The sequence below is a fragment of the Lynx rufus genome, unplaced genomic scaffold (assembly GCF_022079265.1).
Source record: "Lynx rufus isolate CCGP_SWC_20201006 ecotype Redwood Valley unplaced genomic scaffold, mLynRuf1.p SCAF_10, whole genome shotgun sequence".
In the NCBI taxonomy this organism is placed as follows: domain Eukaryota; kingdom Metazoa; phylum Chordata; class Mammalia; order Carnivora; family Felidae; genus Lynx; species Lynx rufus.
This window is the reverse complement of record NW_025814824.1, coordinates 42,477,714-42,500,755: the sequence shown is the minus strand read 5'-3', so window position 1 is coordinate 42,500,755 and position 23,042 is coordinate 42,477,714. Positions and strand designations below refer to the sequence as shown.

At 41.9% G+C, this 23,042-nt stretch overlaps 1 protein-coding gene across 1 annotated transcript; it reads left to right on the top strand.

Moving 5' to 3' along the window:
- Positions 1–412: 412 nt before the first annotated feature.
- Positions 413–934, top strand: LOC124524265 (putative taurine up-regulated 1 protein). Its single transcript, XM_047096430.1, has one exon. The coding sequence runs from the start codon at positions 413–415 to the stop codon at positions 932–934; it is 522 nt and encodes a 173-aa protein (XP_046952386.1).
- The last annotated feature ends 22,108 nt before the right edge of the window (positions 935–23,042 follow it).

The window sequence follows — 23,042 nt, the reverse complement described above, 5'->3', positions numbered from 1 at the left end:
AGAACTGTTTCAGAAGGATAAAAAAAAAAAACCACCCTCATTACATAAGAAATAGGTCACATTATAAGTATTCAGCTATCTTTCCCTATGTAAAATTCTTCAACAGAGCCCAAGGAGACTTAAAGTATTAGAATCTGAATTAAATAAGTTGTAATCACAGCTTATTAACCCCACAGAGAAATACGGTCACATTCAAGATGTAAAAGCTTCATTGAAAATAATACTTAGACATTTATGATGATTTGGTTATGTTAGGGCTACAAAACCCATGGGAAATGTTTAAAGACACAAACTGCTGGTCAAGCCTCGGCCTCAAAGGAGTTTCACCACCGAGTTCTCCAGGGAAAAGTTAATGCATGAGCTTCCCTGAAGGAAGCCTCATCCTCCTATTGCTCTGGCGCCTGGGGACAACATGGAAGGAGAAATTCAGAAAGCACAGTGGAGGAGCGCAGACGGCGGACATCACCGCAGTCACCCCCGGTGCGGGCCACCGCTCGTGCCAGCACTTCCCGGGACAGCTGGGGGCACCAACACCGCAAGGTCACCGGGTAAGAGACGACTTTACATAATCTCCCGCCGCGCCGCTGGGGCACCTGCACGCCCGGGCGACGGTGCAGCCGCGGTCCCCTCCCAGACGCTCCCACGCGGGGCGGTGCGGGGGCGGCGCGCGGGGCGACGAGGCGGGACGCCGGAGACTCGCAGACGCCCGCAGCGCCGCACCGAGCCGGGGGTGGAAGACGGAGGGCGGGCTCCCAGCCCCGGGACGCCCCGGGCCGCTGCCGCGGCGGGCTGGGCGGGCGATGCGGAGGGCGGCCGGGGCGGGCTGGGCACAGGCCGGGGTCCCCGCGCTCCCCGCTGGCTGCAGGCGCCGAGCGCGCCCCTCGCGGCTCCGTCCGGGACCACCCCGGGCGCACCTGTCACGCGCCTTACCTGAGTGGCTTTGTGGAATTGCTTCTTGAGCCCGGCTACCGACATGGTGCGGGAGGACGCGCGGGCGGCTGCGGTGCTGGTGCGGAAAGGGACGGCGGCGGAGCGGGACCGAGGGCCGAGCGGGGCGGCGGGCTCGCCAGGCGGCCGCTCGTCGTGCCGCCGCCGGGGCTGTGGGCGCGGGGGCGCGGAGCGGCGCGGGACGCGGGCTCGTGCGGAGAGACACCCTGACGTCAGGGGCGGGTGATGCGGCCTCTTAAAGGGAAAGCGGGAAGCCCCGCCCCGGGCGCGGGGCTGGCGGGGCAGGTGCTGCGGCCCGCGCTACCTGTGCGCCTACCGCGGAGATCCGGCTCCAGGACAGCCGCGAGCCGGCTGCGTGCTTAAAGGGCCGAGGGCGTTCTCCCAACGCGGGAGTGGGGTCGTGGCCCCGCACACTGCGGACCAGTCGCTGCAGCTTGGCAGCCCAGGCACGGGCGCGACTCAGGTGACTTGCTGGGCTTCCAGGTAGCCGCAGCGGCGCTGCCTGAAGCTGGCCCATCTGCCCTTTGAGCCTCTCTGCCTCCTGGAAAGGAGGTGTTCTATCTGGGGTAATTAATAAGTCATTGCTCCTTCTCTGCCTTGCGCCCACTTGGTTGGTCACAGAACACATTTCTCTGCCCTGGTTCCTGGTTTCAATACTCCAATATCCCTTAAGCCTCCAAAACGTTGCGGAAAGCCAACAAAACGATTTTTCTTGTTTTTTTTTTTCTTTTTTCTTTTTTGTCTTTTTTGTTTTTTTTGTCTGATAACGCTTGAAGAAGAAGAGAAGGAAAAAACATTTAAAGCCTTAAAGCTGGTCAGGTAAATAGAATTGAAATGGACTATTACTCCAGTAATAGCATTTTAATCCTGTGATTATAGACAGAAAAGTCCAAATGTGAATTTGGTATTCACTTATGATAGTGGTTTTAGGATTTTCAATCTGAGCATTACACATGAAAAAGCATAATACTAAACTGTGCAAATATTACATACATAACAAAGTATGTATGGCTGGGCTAAAGCCAAATACTGATGGAATTAGGTTAATTTGTAGCACAGCAGCACTACCATGGTTTCTGTCTTCTGGTGATTAGCCATTTACCCTGATTTGTCTTGGACTGAGAAGCCCATAGAAAAGAACTTGAACACTGTCCCCACATGGGGACCAAATTTGTAAGGAAGAGAAGGCAGAGCGACAGAAGGCAAGGTAAGTGGATGAATAAGGAAATACGTGGCAGCAAAGGAGTTCTAGGAATTTCTTTTGTTGCCTCCATGACCTCTGCTACCTACTAACATAGACTCCCTGGCCCATGTGTATTTTATTTTTTGTCATCAAAGGTGTGTGAAGTAAGTTGCCTGTTTCATTCCTACAAAAAGCCTCACTGAAGTTTGGTTACGTATATTCTCTTTTTTGCAGTCTCACTGAAGCAATGAGCAGACTCAATCCCCAGACCTCACGATCATAGGGAATGGTGGCTCCACACACTGACCATACATACCCTGGCCTCGTAACCTGCAGATTTCTTACCAGCTAAAGAGGGTACAGAGTAAGCTCTGGTGATCTCTAGGAAATTGTAATGGAATGTCAGGGCAAGGGACAACCTGTGTCTCAGGAATCAGACAGGGAAAAACAACAGTCCTGCCAAGAAATAGGTGGGGCTACTAATCCACCAAAGTTCAGGACAACCTTTAACAAGACTTGACTGAGGCACCATGATGTAGCACAATGACTCACACCTCTAAGGCCCACCATGGGGATTCCCAGATTCTTGACATTAGGAAATTCCACAATAGTTTGTACTTACTGCAAATGGAGGTGGGGCTTTAGATAAGAGAGCTTTGGGGGCTAGTGTTACAATGACTGCTTTTGTACTCTAACAGTTTAGTGAAGCCTGCACACGCACGCGCGCACACACACGCACGCACTCATGAAAAGAATGCATAAAATGCTAATAATGGTTGGGCTGGTGGAGCAGTTTTCAAACTTTAGCATGCATCAGAATCCCCTAGAGGACTTTAAAGCAAAAAATTCCCACATTTCCAGTTTTCCATTCACTAGTTCTGGTTGGGGCCCGAGAGTGGGGCCCATTTCTAACAAGTTCCCAGATGATGCTCTGCTCTGGTGGCCACACTTTGAAAACCAGGGGGCTAGAGTAGGGAGACTAGGAATTAACTTTTTCCTCTCTTCTCTCAAGTTTTTGAATGATTTCTCATCACTTGTATAACAGAAAAAGTATTCTATGGTTTATTTTACCTGCCTGCTCCCAGATCTGAACATAGAACATTTGCAAAGAAGGATGGGCCTTAGTGAAGCTGTTAAGAGAGAGAGAGAGAGCAACTAATCTCCAAAGAACAAAGGACCTGGGGTCCATGAACTCTGGTCTTTAACCATGACAGGTGTGAAATGAGGACCTGATGAATCTCCTCAGGACTTCAAACACTTGCTGGAAACACAAATTAAATGAAAACAAGTCTCTCTCTTTCCCTGGTTCTTCATCTACCAACTTTGAGCACCTATATTTCAAAGGAACTACCTTGGCAGAAATTGGAAGCATGGTTAATTCTGCCAAGTATCCCCTGGATCTCATGTAAATCCACTATTTCTATCGAAGCCACCATGCATACCTATAAAGACCTTTGAGATGTTACCTTTCAAAGAGGTTTGTTGAGGTCCCCCTTCTAGCAGGCAGCAGGGTAGGAGGTATGGGGGGATGGTAGGGTGAGATGCCAAGATACATACCAACTGCATCTTGAACCCCAAGGAGCTTCCAGACCAGTAATCCAGAAAGCCCTTTTAGACATTTACTGTGACCTGAACGCAGAGGCATGAATGCACCAGACATTGGAAAATGTCAAACATGAGTGCCCTCTTTGGTTGCAAAGAAGCTGCGGCACAGGCTTCACAGAGAAATGCAGAGGCATAATGCAGGGAAAGGGGAATCAAAGGTCAATGAGGAAGAACGTTGTTTCATAAAAGGTTGTTGTAATTCAACATGCTGCCCTCTCCTCCCCTGAGATCAAATCAATGTAAAATGGTAAATAAACCTAGATGGCTCAGGAGAGGTCCAATTAAATGAAACCCCCACACAGCAGCACCTCACTAATTGGACAGGAAATTCATGGTCAGCAATAATTCCATCACATCATTCATGCACTACTTCTCCCTACATTATGCCAAAGCTTCTGGCAAATACCGGACCTCTAGTTTGCACAGAGCTGCTGCATCCCTGGCACCTTTCAGAGGGCCCCTCGTTCCAAGGTGGCAGGGGATAAGCCGAAGCTCTCATCTTTCTGCCCTTCAGCCCTGGATCCCTTTCCTCTGGCCCACTCAAGGGCAAACTGTTCCTGAATTTATTGTTCACTGAGTGCAAGAAGCATAGCAAAACAAAGGCATTAAACCCTGACATTTTATTTTACAGATGAGAAAACAGAAGCAATGAAAGGGAGTGACTCCCTCATCGTTAACTTCTTCTACTCCAGCCTCTAGCCTTAATTCAGGGCAGAAGCCTCCAGTCAGTGTTAATACATACAGATGGGAATTAAAAGTGGAACAATTTATCACTGTCACTGATGCTGTATCCTTGCTACATTGGGTCTGATGCTCAAGAGCCCTCACCAACAGCCCTGCATGAAATCACAGATTGTGCGGGACCCAGACGGTTGTCCTGGTGTGAATTGCTCTTAACATAAGATTTGGGGCCTTCAGATGCTGCCAGTAGCATTGAGCCCCCACTCAGCATGGATGGGACTAACAAGCCCTTTCCTAGAGATGGGAAATCAAGGGAGACACCTTCCTTTCCTGGCTTCCAGGTTCGTCACCTATACCCACCGTACAACGGATGTACAGAGAAGCACACTTTTTTGTCTCTTCAACATGGAATGCATAGGTCTTCCCCCCATTCATCCCCCTTCTTTTTCTCCCCCGCCTAGTCCTCTTCCATTCAAAGCACTGCAGACACTTCTCCCTGCGAACACTTCTTCATTTGGCTGAACCCTGGTAACCCAGTCTCAGGAAAAGGAGGAGGGGACTTAACCAGGTGGGTGGCTCACATCCAGCTCCTACATCCGGGGCCCCTCTTATTATTTGTATCCCAGTTGGAAATGCTTCCAACTCCTCTAGAAAAATCCTGCCAGCTCCAATGCCCATCTCCAGTGCCTTTCCTTTGAGGTTTTCCCCAACCTTCTGACCGCATGTCCTCTCTTCGCTGGGGGAGTCCCAAAGCCCTGATGGCGCACCTCTGCACGAACTTGATCTAACGTGTGTTGCAGCTATTGATATATAAGATCCTTTAGTCTTTGAATACAGGGTCTTATCTTTATTTTCACAACTCTTAGCAAATAGTATAACCACCCACTAGATATGGGCAAATTGAAATTTTAAAAGCCTGATGAATTTTTTTAAACTAGATCCAGCAGAGGGCCAGGAAGCCTGGAACTGGCTAACCTTCCCTCCAACTGTGCACACCGTCCAGAGGTTATCGTTGCTGCTCCCCTGCTGTATCCAAGCCTGTACCTCCAGGTTCCTGTGAATTCTGAGAGTCCCTAATGACCGTCCCATAAATGCCCCTTTGCTAATTCAGCCACTATGACTCTCTGTTACTTGCAGTCAACAAACTCTAAGTGACCTATCCCCTCCACGCTCCCAAACCCTACAATAGCATTCTAATCCCATTCCCATTTCTTGTTCAGATCTAGCAACTCAAACATAGCAATTAAACCACAAGTCCTGCTAAGCTGTGCATTAAGCTTCCTTCTCAGACGAGAGAGTGGTCAGATTGTGTGACAAGAAATATAGTCCTTAAGTGTCAGCTCTCCCTGTAAGACACTGACATTCTGATTTACAAATCAAACTTTTGTTTATTTGACAGTATGTGTCAGGCTGCCAGGGCTGGAACCTCCCAAGCCCCTGGGAATTGGCAGCTAAATGCTGGTAAATGCCAAGCAACTGGACTCTGAGATAGCAATGCCCACTCCTGAAATGAAAACAACTTTAATTAACTGTAAATTGTTAGGGCATCTTTACCACTGGCTTATTTTTTTTTTTTCTATTCCTGGATAGATATTATCATTAGAAGATCTGAAGGCATGCTGTGAACCCTGAACATGGGATCTGGGTAGTCAGCCTGTTAAAGCATTGTGTTAAAGAAGCCACATTCTATTTTAGTAGCTAGTTAGCCATGCAGAGAAAAGCTACTTCTTAGTCACCGTATGCATCCTACTCTGTCATCTCAAGGATGCATTCTCTTGGTGACAGAAAAGTCCAGGTGAGAAAGGAGAGATAATTTAGTTCAGCAAACACCTGTCAACAATATGAAGCTGTCAGAGTAAACCTTCCAAATTTCTGTCAGCATCAGCTTTACACATGAAAAAGAAATTTATTCTATTTTACTATATTTAATAAGACAAAAATGCACTTAAAAGGATAGATAATTTACATATTTAAATAAATCATTTATCTTCGGAACTTTTTATTTTGCCTTTTAAAAACTTATTGGTGATGGGGTGCATGAGTGGCTCAGTTGCTGGAGCGTCTGACTCTTGATTCCAGCTCAAGTCATGATCTCGTGGTTTGTGAGATTGAGCCCCACATCGGGCTCTGTGCTAACAGCCCTGAGCCTGCTTGGGATTCTCTCTCTCCCTCTATCTCGGCCCATCCCACTCATCCATGTGTGTGCACTCTCTCTCTCCCTCTCAAAATAGATAAAACATCTTTTAAAAAACTTTTTGGCAGTTTTATTAAATGTGCACAACTTGTAGTATCCCTGGTCCACACACTTAACCTTGACTTCAGTGACAGGTCAGATATAAAGCACTATTTTAAAATAGCATTTCAGGGGGGCATCTGAGTGGTTCAGTCGGTTAAGTGTCCGACTTCAGCTCAGGTCATGATCTCACAGTTCATGGCTTTGAGCCCCACATCGGGCTCTGGGGAGACAGCTCAGAGCCTGGAGCCTGCTTCGGATTCTGTGTCTCCCCCTCTTTCTGGCCCTCCCCCACTCATGCTCTGTCTCTTTCTCTCTTTCAAAAATAAACATTAAAAGTTTTTAAAAAAATAAAATATCATTTCAAACATTTAAAAACAAAACACCACCATCTCAAGAATACCAATTTTCTTTCAAGATCTAGTCACGGGAAGTTTGCCAAATAGGGGATTCCTCAGAACAAATATTTTGAAAATGTTTTTAGTTTCCTGTAGATAGAGTTGAGTTGTTGGAGAGAACTTTTGATGCCAATTTTTTTTTAATTTTTTTTAATGTTTATTTATTTTTGAGACAGAGAGAGACAGACCATGAACGGGGGAGGGTCAGAGAGAGAGGGAGACACAGAACCTGAAACAGGCTCCAGGCTCTGAGCTGTCAGCACAGAGCCTGACGTGGGGCTCGAACTCATGGACCGTGAGATCATGATCTGAGCCAAAGTCGGACGCTTAACCGACTGAGACACCCAGGAGCCCCTGATGCCAATTTTTAAGATGACTTAACTTTGAAGGTGAATTACAGGGGGAAGGAAATCTCACCACAGCCCCACAAGCATCAGACCACTGAACACGTGTAATAATAAGGAAACTCTTTGCTCTATCAAGGCAGAACTGACTATGGAGGGGAAGTGGAAGGAACAAAGACAAATGTCCCCATTGTACACCCCCACCCCCCCGCCCCACACACAAACCCACAAAATGAGAAGTCTTAAGATGAAGAGAGAATCTGTCATTAGGTCAGGGGATATAGTAAGAGATCTGATTAGCTCTTTTTTCTTTTCTTTTCTTTTCTTTTCTTTTCTTTTTTTTTTTTTTTTTTTTTTTTTTTTTTTTTTTTTTTTGAGCCAGGGAGACCCAGACATGTTCAAGAAAAAAAGGAAGGATCCAGTTAAATGGCAGGTGAGTCATACTGAAGATTTAAAAACTCACTGAGCTCAGTCACTGAAGGATGCAGAAAGGATGGGAAGAAAGGCCAAATGGAGAGCTCACCTGGTAAAAGAGGAGGAATGCCTCCCCACCTGGACAGAGTAGTGGTGGGAAGGTGTGCAGGGGTGAAGCCATGATCAATGAGGAGGGCAAGTTCTGGCCACAGGTGAAAGCAGTCAGTGGAAGCAAGGGAGGTGCCTGGTGGCCCATATCCTCAGACTGTGACCATATAGCATTGAGGGTCTTACACCATCTGGCTTCTTCCCCATTTCTCCAGGCTGGGCACCCCTGATGCCCTTATTCTCTGTGCTCAACCCCCTTGTCTGTTCCTGCCTCTGACCAGGACTCTGCATTCACTGTGCTCTGTCCCTGGAATAGTTGTCTTTTGCTTTACACCTGGCTAATCAATTCAAATGGCTTCCCTGGGCTCCCCAGCATGCCCAAATCTCACTATTAGAGTCCTTTAGAACTAAGTACCACTGTCCTTTGATGCACTTAATATAGCTGTGATTTTACATGTATTTATGTGATTTTTATGTCTTCCTCCTCCCTTCCCACACTACTCTGCAAACCCCATAAGGGCATGCTCTGTTGGGGTTTGTGCACCACTGCATGTCCAGCATACTACTGAAAGCCTAGCATTATAGGAGGTGCTCCACAGGGCATTTCATGAGTGAGTGAATGAATGAATGAATGAATGATGAGTAGGTGGAGAAGTTTTGGGAGAGTCAATAAGACTTAAAAGAAATTTAAGGGTTTTCTGAGGAACAGTGATGGCCTAGTTTCCTAAGCCCAGCTAAACATGATGGGGGGGCGGGGGCGCGGACACAAATCAACAAGAAGGTTGCTCAGTGACCACCACATGAAAACTGGTAAATGTATGATTAATTACACAATAGTAAGGAAAATATGTGTGAAAGAATTTCAATCTAAAATGGAAACAGGATATAAAATGGAAAATCTCATCCATGTGCCCTTGGGGAAACAAAATTTAAGGACTGAGAGACTGATTTCCTATAAATGTCTGATTTACAGAAGCTGATAATGTTGGAATGTTCTTAAATGGTAGGAAGTTAGTCAGGGGGAGGGGGAGGGGTTGCCAGTATCAACCTTGGGAAGTTGTGCTTATGGTTTCCAGAGGCATGAATAAGAAATCACCCAGGGTGCGCTGGTCTCACAAAATAGGCTAAACTGAACTTTTATTTCTATGACTAGAGTGGTTTTGTCTGGTTGGAGAATTTTCATAACTAGTCTCCATTTGTTTTCTATTTTAACAGCCTAACTAAACTCACCCCTCTTTACATTCCTTGCCAATAAACACAGCCTATCCCAAACCCTCCACGGACTTGCCCGTAGCTTGCTACAGTCTACGTGTTGCCAATTGTAATTCCTCTGCTATGCCCAAATAATTCATCTTTTTGACAGTTTTGAGCTTGCTTTGGTCTACCTCTTCTTTTAGGTTGACACATGTTATGAACCCAAGGAACGGATTCATCCTGGAGAAAAGGCTTCATGAAGTTAAGACAAAGGTCCTGAAATTAACTTTCAATTGGTCTCGAATCTCATCACTCAGAGAATCTCAGGATATCTTCACTGAGAATGAAGATAACCAATGAGATATTACAAGACTTTTAGGGGTAAGGCATGAGGGAATGGCAGGTGGTTGGCACCTATTTATGGTAACACAACCTACAGTTTATCTGCACATGGCACAAAGCCTCCACCCTTTCAAGAGTTCTTGTAAGGCTGACTTCATTACATTTATCCCATAGATCTTCCCCAAGTATCCAATCCCATAGTGCTCAAAATGTAGCCCCTAGACCAGCAGCATCAGAATCACCCAAGAATTTGTTAGATTAGCAAATTATCGATGCCCTACCTCTGACTAGTTGAACAATTCTGGGGTAGGGTCCTGCAATTTGATTTCACCAGCTCTCCAGGTCCTAGCCATGCTCCAGTTTGAGCATACTGGGAGTGGGTGGGAGTCTCAAGAATTCTTCTCAGGCCTGGAGGCTCAGACAGCCAAACATAAAAGTTTTTCCCTTTAGAAGCCCATTGCATCGTCACAAATGGCAGGTTATTTTTACTTCTACAAGAAAAGAAATTGAGACACAATTATTAAGCAGTTTGGCTAGAGATTTGGGGCCTTTATCAGTTTGCTAGGGCTGCTGTAACAAATTACCACAAACTGGGCAGCTTGAAACAACAGAAATCCACTCTCTCACAGTTGTAGAGGCTCAGACTCCCAATGCAAGGAGTCTGAGGGGTTGCTTCCTTCTGAGGGCTGTGAGGAAGAAACTGTTCCGTGCCCTCCATCTACATCTGGTGACAGCCAGCAATCTTTGGTGTTCCTTGGCTTCTAGATGCTTCTTTCCAGTCTCCACCTCTGTCTTCCCACAGTGCTTTACGTACTGTGTGTGACTGTGTCTAAATTTTGCTTTTCTAAGGACACCAGTTATATTGAGTTAAGGTATGGCCTCCTCTTAATTTAGCTCATTACATCTACAATGAACCTATTTCCAACTAAAGTCACATTCTGAGGTACTAGGAGTTAGGAGTTCCATAGTTTTGGGGGGACCAACTCAGGAATCCTGTTGAGAACATGCCTCACTCCTCAGCATTCTTTACTTCCCCTCCACCAGGAACACAGGGGCCCCTGACAGATTTCCTCATCTAATGCCACTGGCAGAGAAACCCACAGAGAGGGATACCTTACACCCCTCACAGTGTGTCCCCAAAGCAATGATGTTTACATACATTAACAGAGTATTTTCTGGGACCCGTATTTCCCATTCCATATCTGGTACACTTAAACATAATAGTTTCCTCCTTTTTCTTGGATCAATAGCTACATATTTAAAGACATAGTTTAAACTCAGGCAACAACAGATGTCGGCGAGGATGCGGAGAAAGAGCAACACTTTCACACTGCTGGAGGGAATGCAAACTGGTGCAGCCACTCTGGAAAACAGTATGGAGGTTCCTCAAAATATTAAAAGTAGAGCTACCCTACGACCCAACAATTGCACTACTAGGTATTTATCTAAAGGATACAAGTGTGCTGATTTGAAGGGGCACATGCACCCCAATGTTTACAGCAGCACTATCAACAATAGCCAAAGGAAAGAGCCCAAATGGAAAGAGCCCAAATGTCCATCGACTGATGAATGGATAAGGAAGACATGGTGTGTGTGTGTGTGTGTGTGTGTGTGTGTGTGTGTGTGTGTTGGAATATATAATGGAATATTACTCAACGATCTAAAAGAATGAAATCTTACCATTTACAACAATGTGGATGGAACTAGAGTGTATTATGCTAAGCAAAATAAGTCAGTCAGAGAAATACAAATATCATGATTTCACTCATGTGTAATTTAAGATACAAAACAGGTGAATGTAAGAGAAGGGAAGCAAAAATAATATAAAAACAGAGAGGGGGACAAACCATAAAAGACTCTTAAATACAGAGAACAAACTGAGGGTTGCTGGTTGGGTGGGGAGATGGGCTAAATGGGTGAGGGGCATTAAGGAGGACACTTGGTGGGATGAGCACTGGGTGTTATATGTAAGTGATGAATCACTGAATTCTACTCCTAAAACCATTATTACACTACATGTTAACTAACTTGGATTTAAATTTAAAAATTAATTAAGTAAACCATAACACTTATGTTATACGTGGGACAATATAACCATAGTCTGATTCCTCAGACAATGGAATCGAGCCAATCAGAAATGAACAACTCAGCACCAAGAGTTATCAAGCCAATAAGGGTAAAACCTGAGAAGGAGCAAGGTGGGAGGGAAGAGGGCAGACCAAAACCCTATGAAACAAAGTCCCTTGTCTATAGTCTCTGTAAAGAGAACTTTCATACTTTTCTTACTTTCTGATCTTATACTCTAATAAACTTTTGCCTGCTGTTCAAAAAAAAAAAAAAAGACAGTTTAGAGAAAAGAAGATCCATCACCCATCACATATTACTCTGTGCTCCCCCTGGCGGTAGCCATGTAAAACAACCAAACCTAGGTAGCAAGGGAGAGTCAATTCAGAAGACCATAAATTCAGAACTACTTTGGAGTTTTGGATAAGTCCTTTTAGACTCACAGATCTTCCTAAAGAAAAACTGTAGATGTTTGTAATCTACTTATGGGCGACTAGGACCTTTAGGCATGAAACATCAGGAAGGGAGATGGAGTTTACGATTCAGCATCCACCAGCTCACCTCTCACACCACACCTTCTGGAAGCACTACTAGCCCAAGGTGCACCTTATATTTCAATGATGTCTGTTTAAGAATTTTGCTGGCCAAAAAATGATACAGCACTCGGACCTATATTTTATCATGAAATTCTTTTAAGTACAAGTAAACATTGAGAGATCTACACTGGACTATGTTTTAAAAGCTCCAGATATTTCCATCAATGCAATTAAAGTGCATAAGAAGCCAGGGCACCTGGGTGGCTCAGTTGGTTAAGCGACTGACTCTTGATTTCAGCTCAGGTCATGATCCTGGGTTCATGGGATCGAGCCCCACGTCAGAGCCTGGAGCCTGCTTAAGATTTTCTCTCTCTCCCTCTCTCTGCCCCTTCCCTGCTCATGCTCTCTCTCTCTCTCAAGATAATAAATAAACATTTTTTAAGTGCCTAAGAAGCTAAATGAAAGGATCAACCACAAAATAATTACCACTTCTAATTTCCTCTATTTCATTGAACATAAACTATTATCCAATTTTCAGTTATATTCAGGGACAAGCATTGATATGTCTCCTGTAATCAAGTCGTTCTCCCTTCATTTTACTTCATTTGCCTCCTATTTTGCATTATGTAAATAAGTAAATATGAACTTTTACGATTTTCTAAATCTCTTAATACTTTGAAAATGGTCATTCTGGTTATTATTGCAAAAACTCTGAAATATTAATTTTTCTCCCCATATTTTTTACTGACAAGTTACTTAAAAACTCCTTAAAAACTCTTTATCTAGCATAAACTATTCAAGATGAATGTTAGCTATTTTAAGAAAACTTTCCAAAACAAACCTAAGGCCCAACAAGAAAATGTAAAAAGAATATGAGCTCACTGAAGTTACAGAAATAACCATTACGTGTATGAAAAGAACCCAGTTTCACAAGAAATGGGGTTAAAATAAATAACTCCAATTTCACTATATTGGCAATGATATTAAATATAATACTTACTTTGATGAATAAATTATAAAACAAGTGTCCTATACACCTCCAGGCTGAGTTACATTGGCACAGTTAATGAAAAGCAGTTTGGCACTAGCTATCAACTTAAAAACTGTGCCCTTAACTTTAGATCCCAAAAGTATCTTAGTTAAGTAGAAATTCAGGAAATTAGCCATCAGGGAAGTGCAAATCAATACTATGATACTCCACACCCACTAGGATGGCTGTAATAAAAAAGATAGACAATACTAATTGTTGGTGAGGATGTGGAGAAATGTTGCTGGTAGGAATATAAAATGATGCAGCCACCTTGGAGAACAGTCTGGTAATTCCTAAAATGGCTAAATGTAGACTTACGATATGACCCAGCATTCCCATCCCTACTTATAATTTTTTTAATGTTTATTTTTTGAGGGAGAGAGAGAGAGAGAATGTGAGTGAGGGAGGGGCAGAGAGAGAGGAAGACACAGAATCTGAGACAGGCTCAAGCTCTGAGTTCTGAGCTCAGAGCCCGACACAGGGCTCAAACCCATGAACCGTGAGATCATGACCTGAGCAGAAGTCGGACACTTAACCAACTGAACCACCCAGGTGCCCCCTGTTCCTACTTATACACCCAAGAAAAATGAAAACATATGTCCACACCGACTTGTACATGAATGTTCATACCAGTATTATTCAAAATAGCCAAGAATGGAAACAATCCAAAAGGCCATCAGCTAATGAGTGGATAAGAAGGATGTGGTATAGCCTTATAGTGTAACACTATTTGGCAATAAAAGAAATGAAGTACTGGGGCCCCTGGGTGGCTCAGTCGGTTAAGCATCCAACTTCAGCTCAGGTCACGATCTCGCGGTCCATGAGTTCGAGCCCCGTGTCGGGTTCTGGGCTGATGGCTCAGGGCCTGGAGCCTGCTTCCGATTCTGTGTCTCCCTCTCTCTCTGACCGCACCCCGTCATGCTCTGTCTCTGTCTCAAAAATAAATAAACGTTAAAAAAAAAAAGAAATGAAGTACTGATGCATACTATATGATATGAACATTAAAAATATTATGCTAAATGGAATAAGCTTATCACAAAAGATTACCTATTATGTAACTCCCTTTATATAAAATGTCTAAATTAGGCAAATCCACGGAAATGGAAGGTAGATTCGTGGTTACCTTGGGCTAGGGGATGGGAGGCAGATAGAGGGATTGGGGCTGATAGCTAAAGAGAAGGGTCTCATTTGGCGGTAATGAAAAAGCTGTAAACTAGATTGCGGTGAAGGATACACAACTGGTTCCAAATCCTGGATTTGCCTTTTGTGCCCATAGGATTACCTCTCCCACTCACAATATTCTCTGAAATGGTCATCAGTCACTTCCTCAAAACCCTGTTCCCTCTCCAATTCTCAACTCCAAATAAAACTCTCAACACCAGCCTGCTGTCTCCTTTCACTGTGTTTTTCCATCTGCTCCTATTCTTTTGTCTTTCCTAGAATCCAGTTTGTGGATTCACATGGCCTGATTCTAAAGCATAGAGATCTAGGAATCGAGTTAGCAAAGACAGAACTCCCCTCAAAAAGGATGGAAAAAAGCCAGCAAAGAAATTCCCCTCTGACTAGCAAGGTATAGGAAGGCTATAAACACTCACATGATTATAATTTGTAAGTCCAGTTTCCAAGAGAGTGGGGGTGTTCATCTCATTCTTTCTGCCTGGATATCGCCTCTACCCTCTTCTTGACTCTCTTCCCCTTCCAGCTCCTGTGCCTCAAAATCAGCCTGCATTCAGGTTATACACAAACAGCCTATCCGTATCCACTCAGTGGGGGGTGAGCCCAACTTCTCTGGTCCAGCAAAGCTTGGTTTGAACCACCTACCTCATTCTCAGAGTTTTTAGTAGAATCAGTGAGAAGGCAGAGCAAGATATGAGTCAAGGTCAATACACACGTTCTAAAACAGAAGCTAGTAAGAATCAATCAACGTAAGTATTAATAGCTACCATTTGAGGGGCGCCTGGGTGGCGCAGTCGGTTAAGCGTCCGACTTCAGCCAGGTCACGATCTCGCGGTCCGTGAGTTCGAGCCCCGCGTCAGGCTCTGGGCTGATGGCTCAGAGCCTGGAGCCTGTTTCCGATTCTGTGTCTCCCTCTCTCTCTGCCCCTCCCCCATTCATGCTCTGTCTCTCTCTGTCCCAAAAATAAACGTTGAAAAAAAAATTTTTTTTAAATAAAAAAAAAATAGCTACCATTTGAGCATCTTTCTGTGCATGACATAGACATTACCTCATGAAATCTTCATACAACTGTATGCTGTAGGGATTCTCATTCCCATTTTATGGATGAGGACACTGCAATTTGGACAGATCAAATAATTTTGCTCATGGTTTCAATCTGGTAAGGAATGGAGGAATTCAAACCTAGCTCTGTGTGTCTCTAAGGACTCTTCTACCACCAGTTTTCCTTGTCCTGCCCCAGAGCAATGTGCCAGGACACCAGCTTGACTTCCAGAACAATGTCCAGGACACGATGCAACTTGGAAAAGGAAATCTTTTCAGGGGCTAAACTGGTCAAGTTCAAAAATGAAGCTTTCTGGTGGTCTGCATGATGAAGATTAGAATTTGAGGAAGGTCAAGTTGGGGAGGCTCATATTTTCACTTGACATTCCTTAAAGATGGACTTTGGTGAAGAATAGACAGTTGCTGATGTGGATTAATCCATCTTCTCCGTATTGAATCCATTCCTTTCCACCCGTTTGTCTACACCAGAGGATGGACTACTGTCAGATGTGTTCTTTTTACCAGTTCTTTTACCACATTCCTTGTCCTCTGTTATAGAGGATTCTCCTGGAGTAATTTATTTTTCTTTTCTGAACATTTGGGCTCCTTTCAGTTTGGAGCTATTATGAATAATGCCACTAAGAACATTCTTGTCTATGGCGCTCTTGGCATACATATACAAACATACCTGTTGAGTATTTACCCAGGAATAGAACTGCTCAGTCACAGAATTGCTCATATACATAGCATATGCTCAATTGTATCAAAGAATGCCAAATTGTTTTGCCAAATGGTTGTACCAATTTGTGCATTCACCAGCAGCATTTAACAGCTTCCTTTGTTCTGCATCCTCACTGGAACCTGGTATCATCAGTCTTTTTGATTAGCTGTTCTGGTAGATACACAGTGGTATCTCATGATTTTAATTTGCATTACTTGTATTATTAATGAAGTTGTGAGCATCTTTTTATATTTTAGCTATTTGAATATTCTCTTTCATGAAATATTGTTCAAATCTATTGCCCATAATGGATTGTCTTTTTTTATTGATTTGTAGACAATCTCAATATATTCTAGAATCAATCCCTTTGTCCATTATATATGTCCCAGGTAATTTTTCTCTATTCCATTAGTCTATTTGTCTTTGTTCAAAAATAAGGCTTGCCTGAAATTGTCCTTTTTCATAGTGTCTTTGTCAGGTTTGGGAATCAAGATTATGTGGTATCATAAATCATGTACGGTATGTTCCCTTTTGTCCTAATCTCTGAAAGAGTTTATATAATATTAGTGTTATTTCCTTCTTTATTTTGTAAAGATTTCTTAAATGTTTCTTTTTTGAGAGAGAGAGCGTGCATGAGCATGGGAGGAGGGTGAGGGGCAGAAAGAGAGAGACAGAGAATCCCAAGCAGGCTCCACATTGTCAGCATAGAGCCTGATATGGGTCTTCATTTCACAACTGTGAGATCATGACCTGAGCCAAAATCAAGAGTGGGATGCTTAGCCAACTGAACCACCGAGGCATCCCTAATGGTATTTCCTTCTTAAAAGATTGGTAGGATTCAGAGGGCCCAAAGTTTTCCTTGGGGGGAGTTTTAAATGATAGACTTAATATTTCCAATATTTGCAGAACTAGTCTATTTCTTTTGTATCAGATTTATTGTTTTCCATGGACTTTGTAAACTTCATCTAAATTTTTAAATATACTGGCATCGTGTTGGTCCTTATTTTCTCATATATACAATGTAGTTAAGTTCTATAATGATGTTACTTTCTTCATTCCGGACATTGGTTATTTTCATCTTCTCTCAGCCTCTCTCTCTCTCTCTCTTTTCCCTTGATCTGTCTTAGCAGAAGTTTTTCAGTTTTATGAGTTTCTCCGAAGAAGCAATTTTTGGTTTATTGATTTTTCTCTATTTTATCTTTGCTGTTGCATTAATTTTTTATCTTCTCTTTATCCTTTCCTTCCTTCTTGAAGGTGGTATTCTTTTTTACCTCATTGCATGTAAAATTACAAATTTCCCTTTAAGGGTAGTTTTAGCTGTATCCCACAGATTCCGATATGTAATAATTTAATTATTCTGTTCAAAATATTTTCTAATTCCTTTTATGATTTCTGCCTTATGCCAATGGGTTATTTAGAAATATAGTGCTTAATTTCCAAATATATGGAATTTTTATAAATATCTCTTTCATAATTGATTTCTAACTTAGTTTCATGGTGGACATAAAACATACTCAGTTTGATCGGCATCTTTTGAAATTGTTGAGATTTGCTTCAGGTTTCAGCATATAGTCAATTTTTGTAAATGTGCTGTGTGTTTTTGAAAATAATGTACATTCTGCACTTGTGGAGTCCAGTACTCCATGTATGTCTACAGGTTGTGTGCTCACTGGGTTGTTAAATCTTCTATGTCATTTTTTATTTTTGTCTATTTTACCAATGACTGAAAATGCTGTGTTAAAATTTCCTACTATGATTATGAATGTATCTATTTCTTCTTGAAGTTCTTCTTTATTTACTTTAAGGCCATATTGTTAGCTGCATGCAGTTTCACTTTATTGTATACTTTTGGTGAGTAAAATCCTGTATTCTTTAATCATGGTCTCTATTTCAAATGTTTTTTTTAATGAAAAATGCTTTATCAGATATTAATATAGATAAAAGATGGCTATCCCACATTAGCTTTCTTTTGGTTAGTCTTTGTATTTCAATCTTTTTTGTAGCCTCATGTTTTAGGTGTATTTTTTATAGATCTTACATATTTGTAACTAGCCTGAAATTGTTTTTAATCTTAATTTGATCATTAAGTCTTTTATATGTAATATAATTTCTGATGTATTTGGTTTAAAGCTTTAATTTTACTGCATCCTCCTTTTGTTCCACCTGCTTTATCTTCCTCTTTCCTGATTTTCTTAATGTGCTTAGATTGACTAGGTGTTTCTTATCATTTTTTCCAGCTATATATTCCAAGTTATAAGTCCTTTTACTATTCTTTTTAATGGTTACCTGTGAGATTACAACATGCATTCTTGACTTACTAAAATGCAGTATTTATCAGCACACTTGCCCTCCTCTTGGACAACACAAGGACTGGAATACGTCAACGCCATTCACCAGCCTTCATACTTATGTCTAAATGACATTTTTATTATTGTTTTATAGAGCCAATATTCATTCAGATTTATTCACAAAGTCCCTTTCTACTGTTCTTCCTTTCTTCCTGCTTCCCCCACCTTCCATCTGGTAATATTTTTATTCTGCCTAAAAAAATAATGTTTGAAATTTTCTTAAGAATAGGTATACTGGGGATAAATTCTCTACATTTTGTTCATCTGAAAATGTTCATTTCACTTGCATTCTTTAAGGATGAAAATAGGCTTTTAGGTTGACAGTTATCTTCTTTTGCTACTTTGTTATATTTTTCCATTTTCCTCTGGATCCCATTATTTCCTCATACAAAGTCAGCCCACAGTCAAATTTGTGTAATTTAAGGATGGCATGTCTTCACTCCGGCCTGCTGCGGGCTGCTTTTAAGATTTCTGTTTGTCATTTGTTTTCAGTGTTTTGTTTTGTTTCTAATTTTTTAGCGTCTATTTATTTTTGAGAGACAGAGCGTGAGCAGGGGAGGGGCATAGAGAGGGGGAGACACAGCATCCGAAGCAGGCTCCAGGCTCAGCACTGTCAGCATAGAGCCCAAACACGGGGCTCGAACCTATGAACCCATGGGATTGTGACCTGAGCTGAAGTCAGATGCTCAGCCAACTGAGCCACCCAGGCTCCCCTATTCTCATTGTTTAACTTGGATGTGCATAGGTGTGAAGTTCCTTTTATTTATCTCATTTATAGTTTATACAACTTCTTACTCTGTGCCCTAATATTTTAAACAGTGTTGTAAATATCTTAGTTATTCTATCATCAATTATTCTTTCTGGGACTACACTTACTCATATCTTAGACCTATTCACTATAGTTTCTATGTATTTTACCTTCTCCTTTGTATTTTTCACCTTTTGGTCTTTCATGTTTCATTCTTGTTTACTTTTCATTAGTCATATGCTCAAATTTTCATATTTTAGTTGTTTGAGCTAGTATATTAAAAATATAATTGATTTTTTGTGTACTGAGCTTTTATTCAATGACCTTGATAAATTTATTTATTAATTGTAATGGTTTATCTAAAGATTCTTTTGGATTTTTTTCATGAATGTAAGCACATGGTATGTAAATGGCAGTTACTTCTCCCTTTCCAGTGTTTTATTTAATTTACGTTTTTTTCTTGACTCGATTACTCTGACAAGGACCTTCAGTGAAATGGTGAATTGCAGTGGTAATCCTTTCTTTTTTCCCCTGATCTCAGGGGAATTTTTAATATTTCCTCATTAAGTAGTGTATTTGTTTATTCTTACTTTGTAGGTACTTTTTATTCCATTTAAAAAATATCCATCTATTACTAGTTTGCTAAGAGTTCATTATGAACATGATTGAATTCTATCAAATATTTTGACTGCACCTATTGAAATAATCCTTTTCCCCCTATATTCTGTGGTGACTGATTTTCAAATATCTAAGTAAACTTTCATTCCTGGGAAACAAAGAATTTGGTCATATTATGCATGTACTTGTTGCATATTGATGGATTAGATTTGCTAATATTTTAGTTAGGATTTTTGCATCTATGTTCATAAGAGTAATTGGCCTATTATTTTCCTTTCTTGTAATATCCTTTTCAGGATTTTTGTTTGATTGTTTCAGACATTTGAAGGCACAAGCATTCTAGAATCATATTAGCACATATCGGGACTACACGATGATTCTACAGAGATGATTCTAAGCTGACTACATTCTTGAGGGCACCAGGCTGATTCCTCTTTGCCCTTACTTCTAGGTGGCGACCTTCTAGATGTCAACCCAAAACATGGATTTATCCACCACCGTTACTTTGGTAGGCCTTAGACTTCAAATTTTGTCTTCCTCAACTCTGGAAGCTTTAGAAAGTATTGCTTAGCTCTCAGCCTTCCAGCTCCCTTTTCTAAAATTTGCAAAGCTCCCCAAGGAAAAGCAGCTCCCAAAACCACATTCACCTCTCTAGATTTCCATCTTTTCCCGGGATTATGGTCTGGCAAATGTTCATTGCCTTGAGTCTCCAATGCCTCGAGGAGGATTTATAAAGATATTTTGTTCAACTTACAATGATGAGCACTGAGTAGTGTATAGAACTGTTGAATCATTATATTGTATACCTAAAACTAATATAACACTGCATGTTAGTTATACTTGAATTAAAAAAGAATTTTATTCAGTGCTACCAATTGTGGGGGCGTTAGCAAAAGGTTGACCTAATTTTTTGTACACCATCACTGGAATCAAATATTCCACGTTGCTTTTAAGTAATTAAATGATTACATAAAATAAGGTTCTAAGATTTACTTTATGGATCTGCTAAATGACCACATATGTTTAGATTTAGTCGTATTTCTACATCTTCAAACAGGTGTTTCCTTTTAATAAGATGCTATCTAAAAAGATGGGATAACTAACAGTCTGTGCAAATGGAAAATGTTAAAATAAACTTGAAAGAAATCGCTTGGGAAGATGCCCTACCGGATGATCTATAACACATCCACTTCTCCTTCATTCCCACCGGCGAGCGGAGACAAGGCTCTTGCTGCGTAGTAAGTACACTCACAGAAAGTATCACCAAATTCTTGCTGGTCTCAAGAGTAAAAAATGAGGCTTTAAAACAACGTTATGAACAACACAAGAACTACGGAAGCAATGTACATAGTATCTTGGAAGAGACAAATGCAGTGACTGACTTCCCAATATTTCAGCATGTTGTGACAACAAAAATCTTTGAATTTTCACAGAGCTCTAATACTGTGTGATAAAAAGATCTGCTCCACACAGTGACCAATATAGAAAAATCACATCTTAGAAGGTAATTGGAGAACATATGCTTTAATCTATTCATTTGTGTTTTATCATCAGTGTCAATGAATATTTATGGACCTCTCAGGAAACATTTAGCCATGCATGCAAACACTTGCAGTAACAAACGGAGAGAATATTCAGTCTTTCCCCTCTAGGACACTCCATTCAAAAAGAGCAAGATGTGTATTCTCTTTCTATGGGCAGATCTCAGTTTTATTTTTCTTTCTCCAGCATAGGGGTCCTTAGCATTCACACTCTATATGAAGATTAAATTGATGGGATTTAAATGTGTCTTTGCAGAAATGGGGGAGAAAGCCAGCTTGAGGATTATGTACAAAGACGTTGTTCCAACTGTACAGTATTTAAGGCATCATGAATTGCAGAATAAGAACTAGATGCAACCAGGGTTCATGGAATCCGACACCAGGGACCCAGGCCAGGTCACGTCCATGAGAAGACAGACTCTCTCCCTTTCCTCCTGAAGTACGAGGCCCTCTCAGTTTGTCTTTTGTTTTTATAGATCCATGAGTTCAGAAAAATATTTCTCTACTGTAAGAAAGCTACTGGCAAGCCTGATGATAAATGGTAATCTATCCTTGGCCTCAGTGTGGGAAGAACAGAGCAGACTGGCAGGGGCGGATCCAGGGTTCGTGGAATCTGAAACTTTTACAATTATGGAAACCTCTTTAAAAAAAAATACAAAATCACAAGTACAATAGTAGGTTGAGAGGCTTGGAGAAGCAGGGTCCTGACACTTGAACATCTTTTCTTTAAAATATATGCACGTCTGCTCAGTGTCTTAAGAGGGAAGCCTCTTAAGAGGGAAGAGGGAAGCCTCAACCCTGGCTGACCATTACCCTTAGGGAAAATGACCAGATTGGCCAGATCTTCTGATATTTTAAGAATAGCCAGAAATCTGGATATTTATGGGAAATTTCCCCCATTTTTAAATATTGACAAGGCCAATTTTTACTTTTAGGTTTAAAAATTTCTTAAGTTTATTTATTTTGAAAGAGAGAGGAGAGAGCAGGGGAGGGGCAGAGAGAGGGAGAGAGCGAATCCCAAGCAGGCTCGCACTGTCAGCGTGCAGAGCCTAATGTGGAGCTCTAACTCATGAACCGTGAGATCATGACCTGAGCCAAAGCTGGGAGTCGGATGCTTAACCAACTTAGCCACCCAGGCTCCCCCAAAAAGTCAAATTTTTAAAAAATCCCCTGTAAGACTCAGCCTTTGGTCATCATTTTGGCAATTCTGGAAAATGGGGTCATGCAGTGATTGAGATCAAAGGAAGACTGTTGCCCAAATTATTCAGCTGTACCTCTCAGCGTATGCCTGGTAGGGCTGGCTTAACTGGAACCATGGCTGCCAGAAAAACATGTGCTTAGAAGAATTTGGGGTGAGGAGCTTGAGAAGAGGGTACAAGCATAAAGAAAATGTTAGAACAGAGCAGCAGAAGGTGGTGACAGATTGAATGTAGGAGGAGAAAGAAAAGCTACTTCCAGACCCCTTCCTTTGGAAACATAAGTGTGGCCCCTCACACAGTGATTTGATAGCTGGGGAAACTGTAGGGCAGAATTTCTGACAATGTGGTTCACAGACCACCGGATTCTGGAATACCTGGTGTGCCTGCAGGAATGCAGACGACTGGGCCCAACACCAGAAAGTCACATGTAAGTTCCTAGGAGTGGGATCTAGGAATGCTCACTTTAATAAGCACCACGTGAGTCTTGGGCAAAGTGACATTTGAGAAACACTGGAGAGATACTTTTTTTTTTTTCTTTAAGTCTGGACAAGAGCTGCCTATGGGAATGGA

Excerpts from the sequence above, each read along its gene's own strand:
- LOC124524265 (XM_047096430.1), top strand. The coding sequence starts at position 413 with ATGGAAGGAGAAATTCAGAAAGCACAGTGGAGGAGCGCAGACGGCGGA.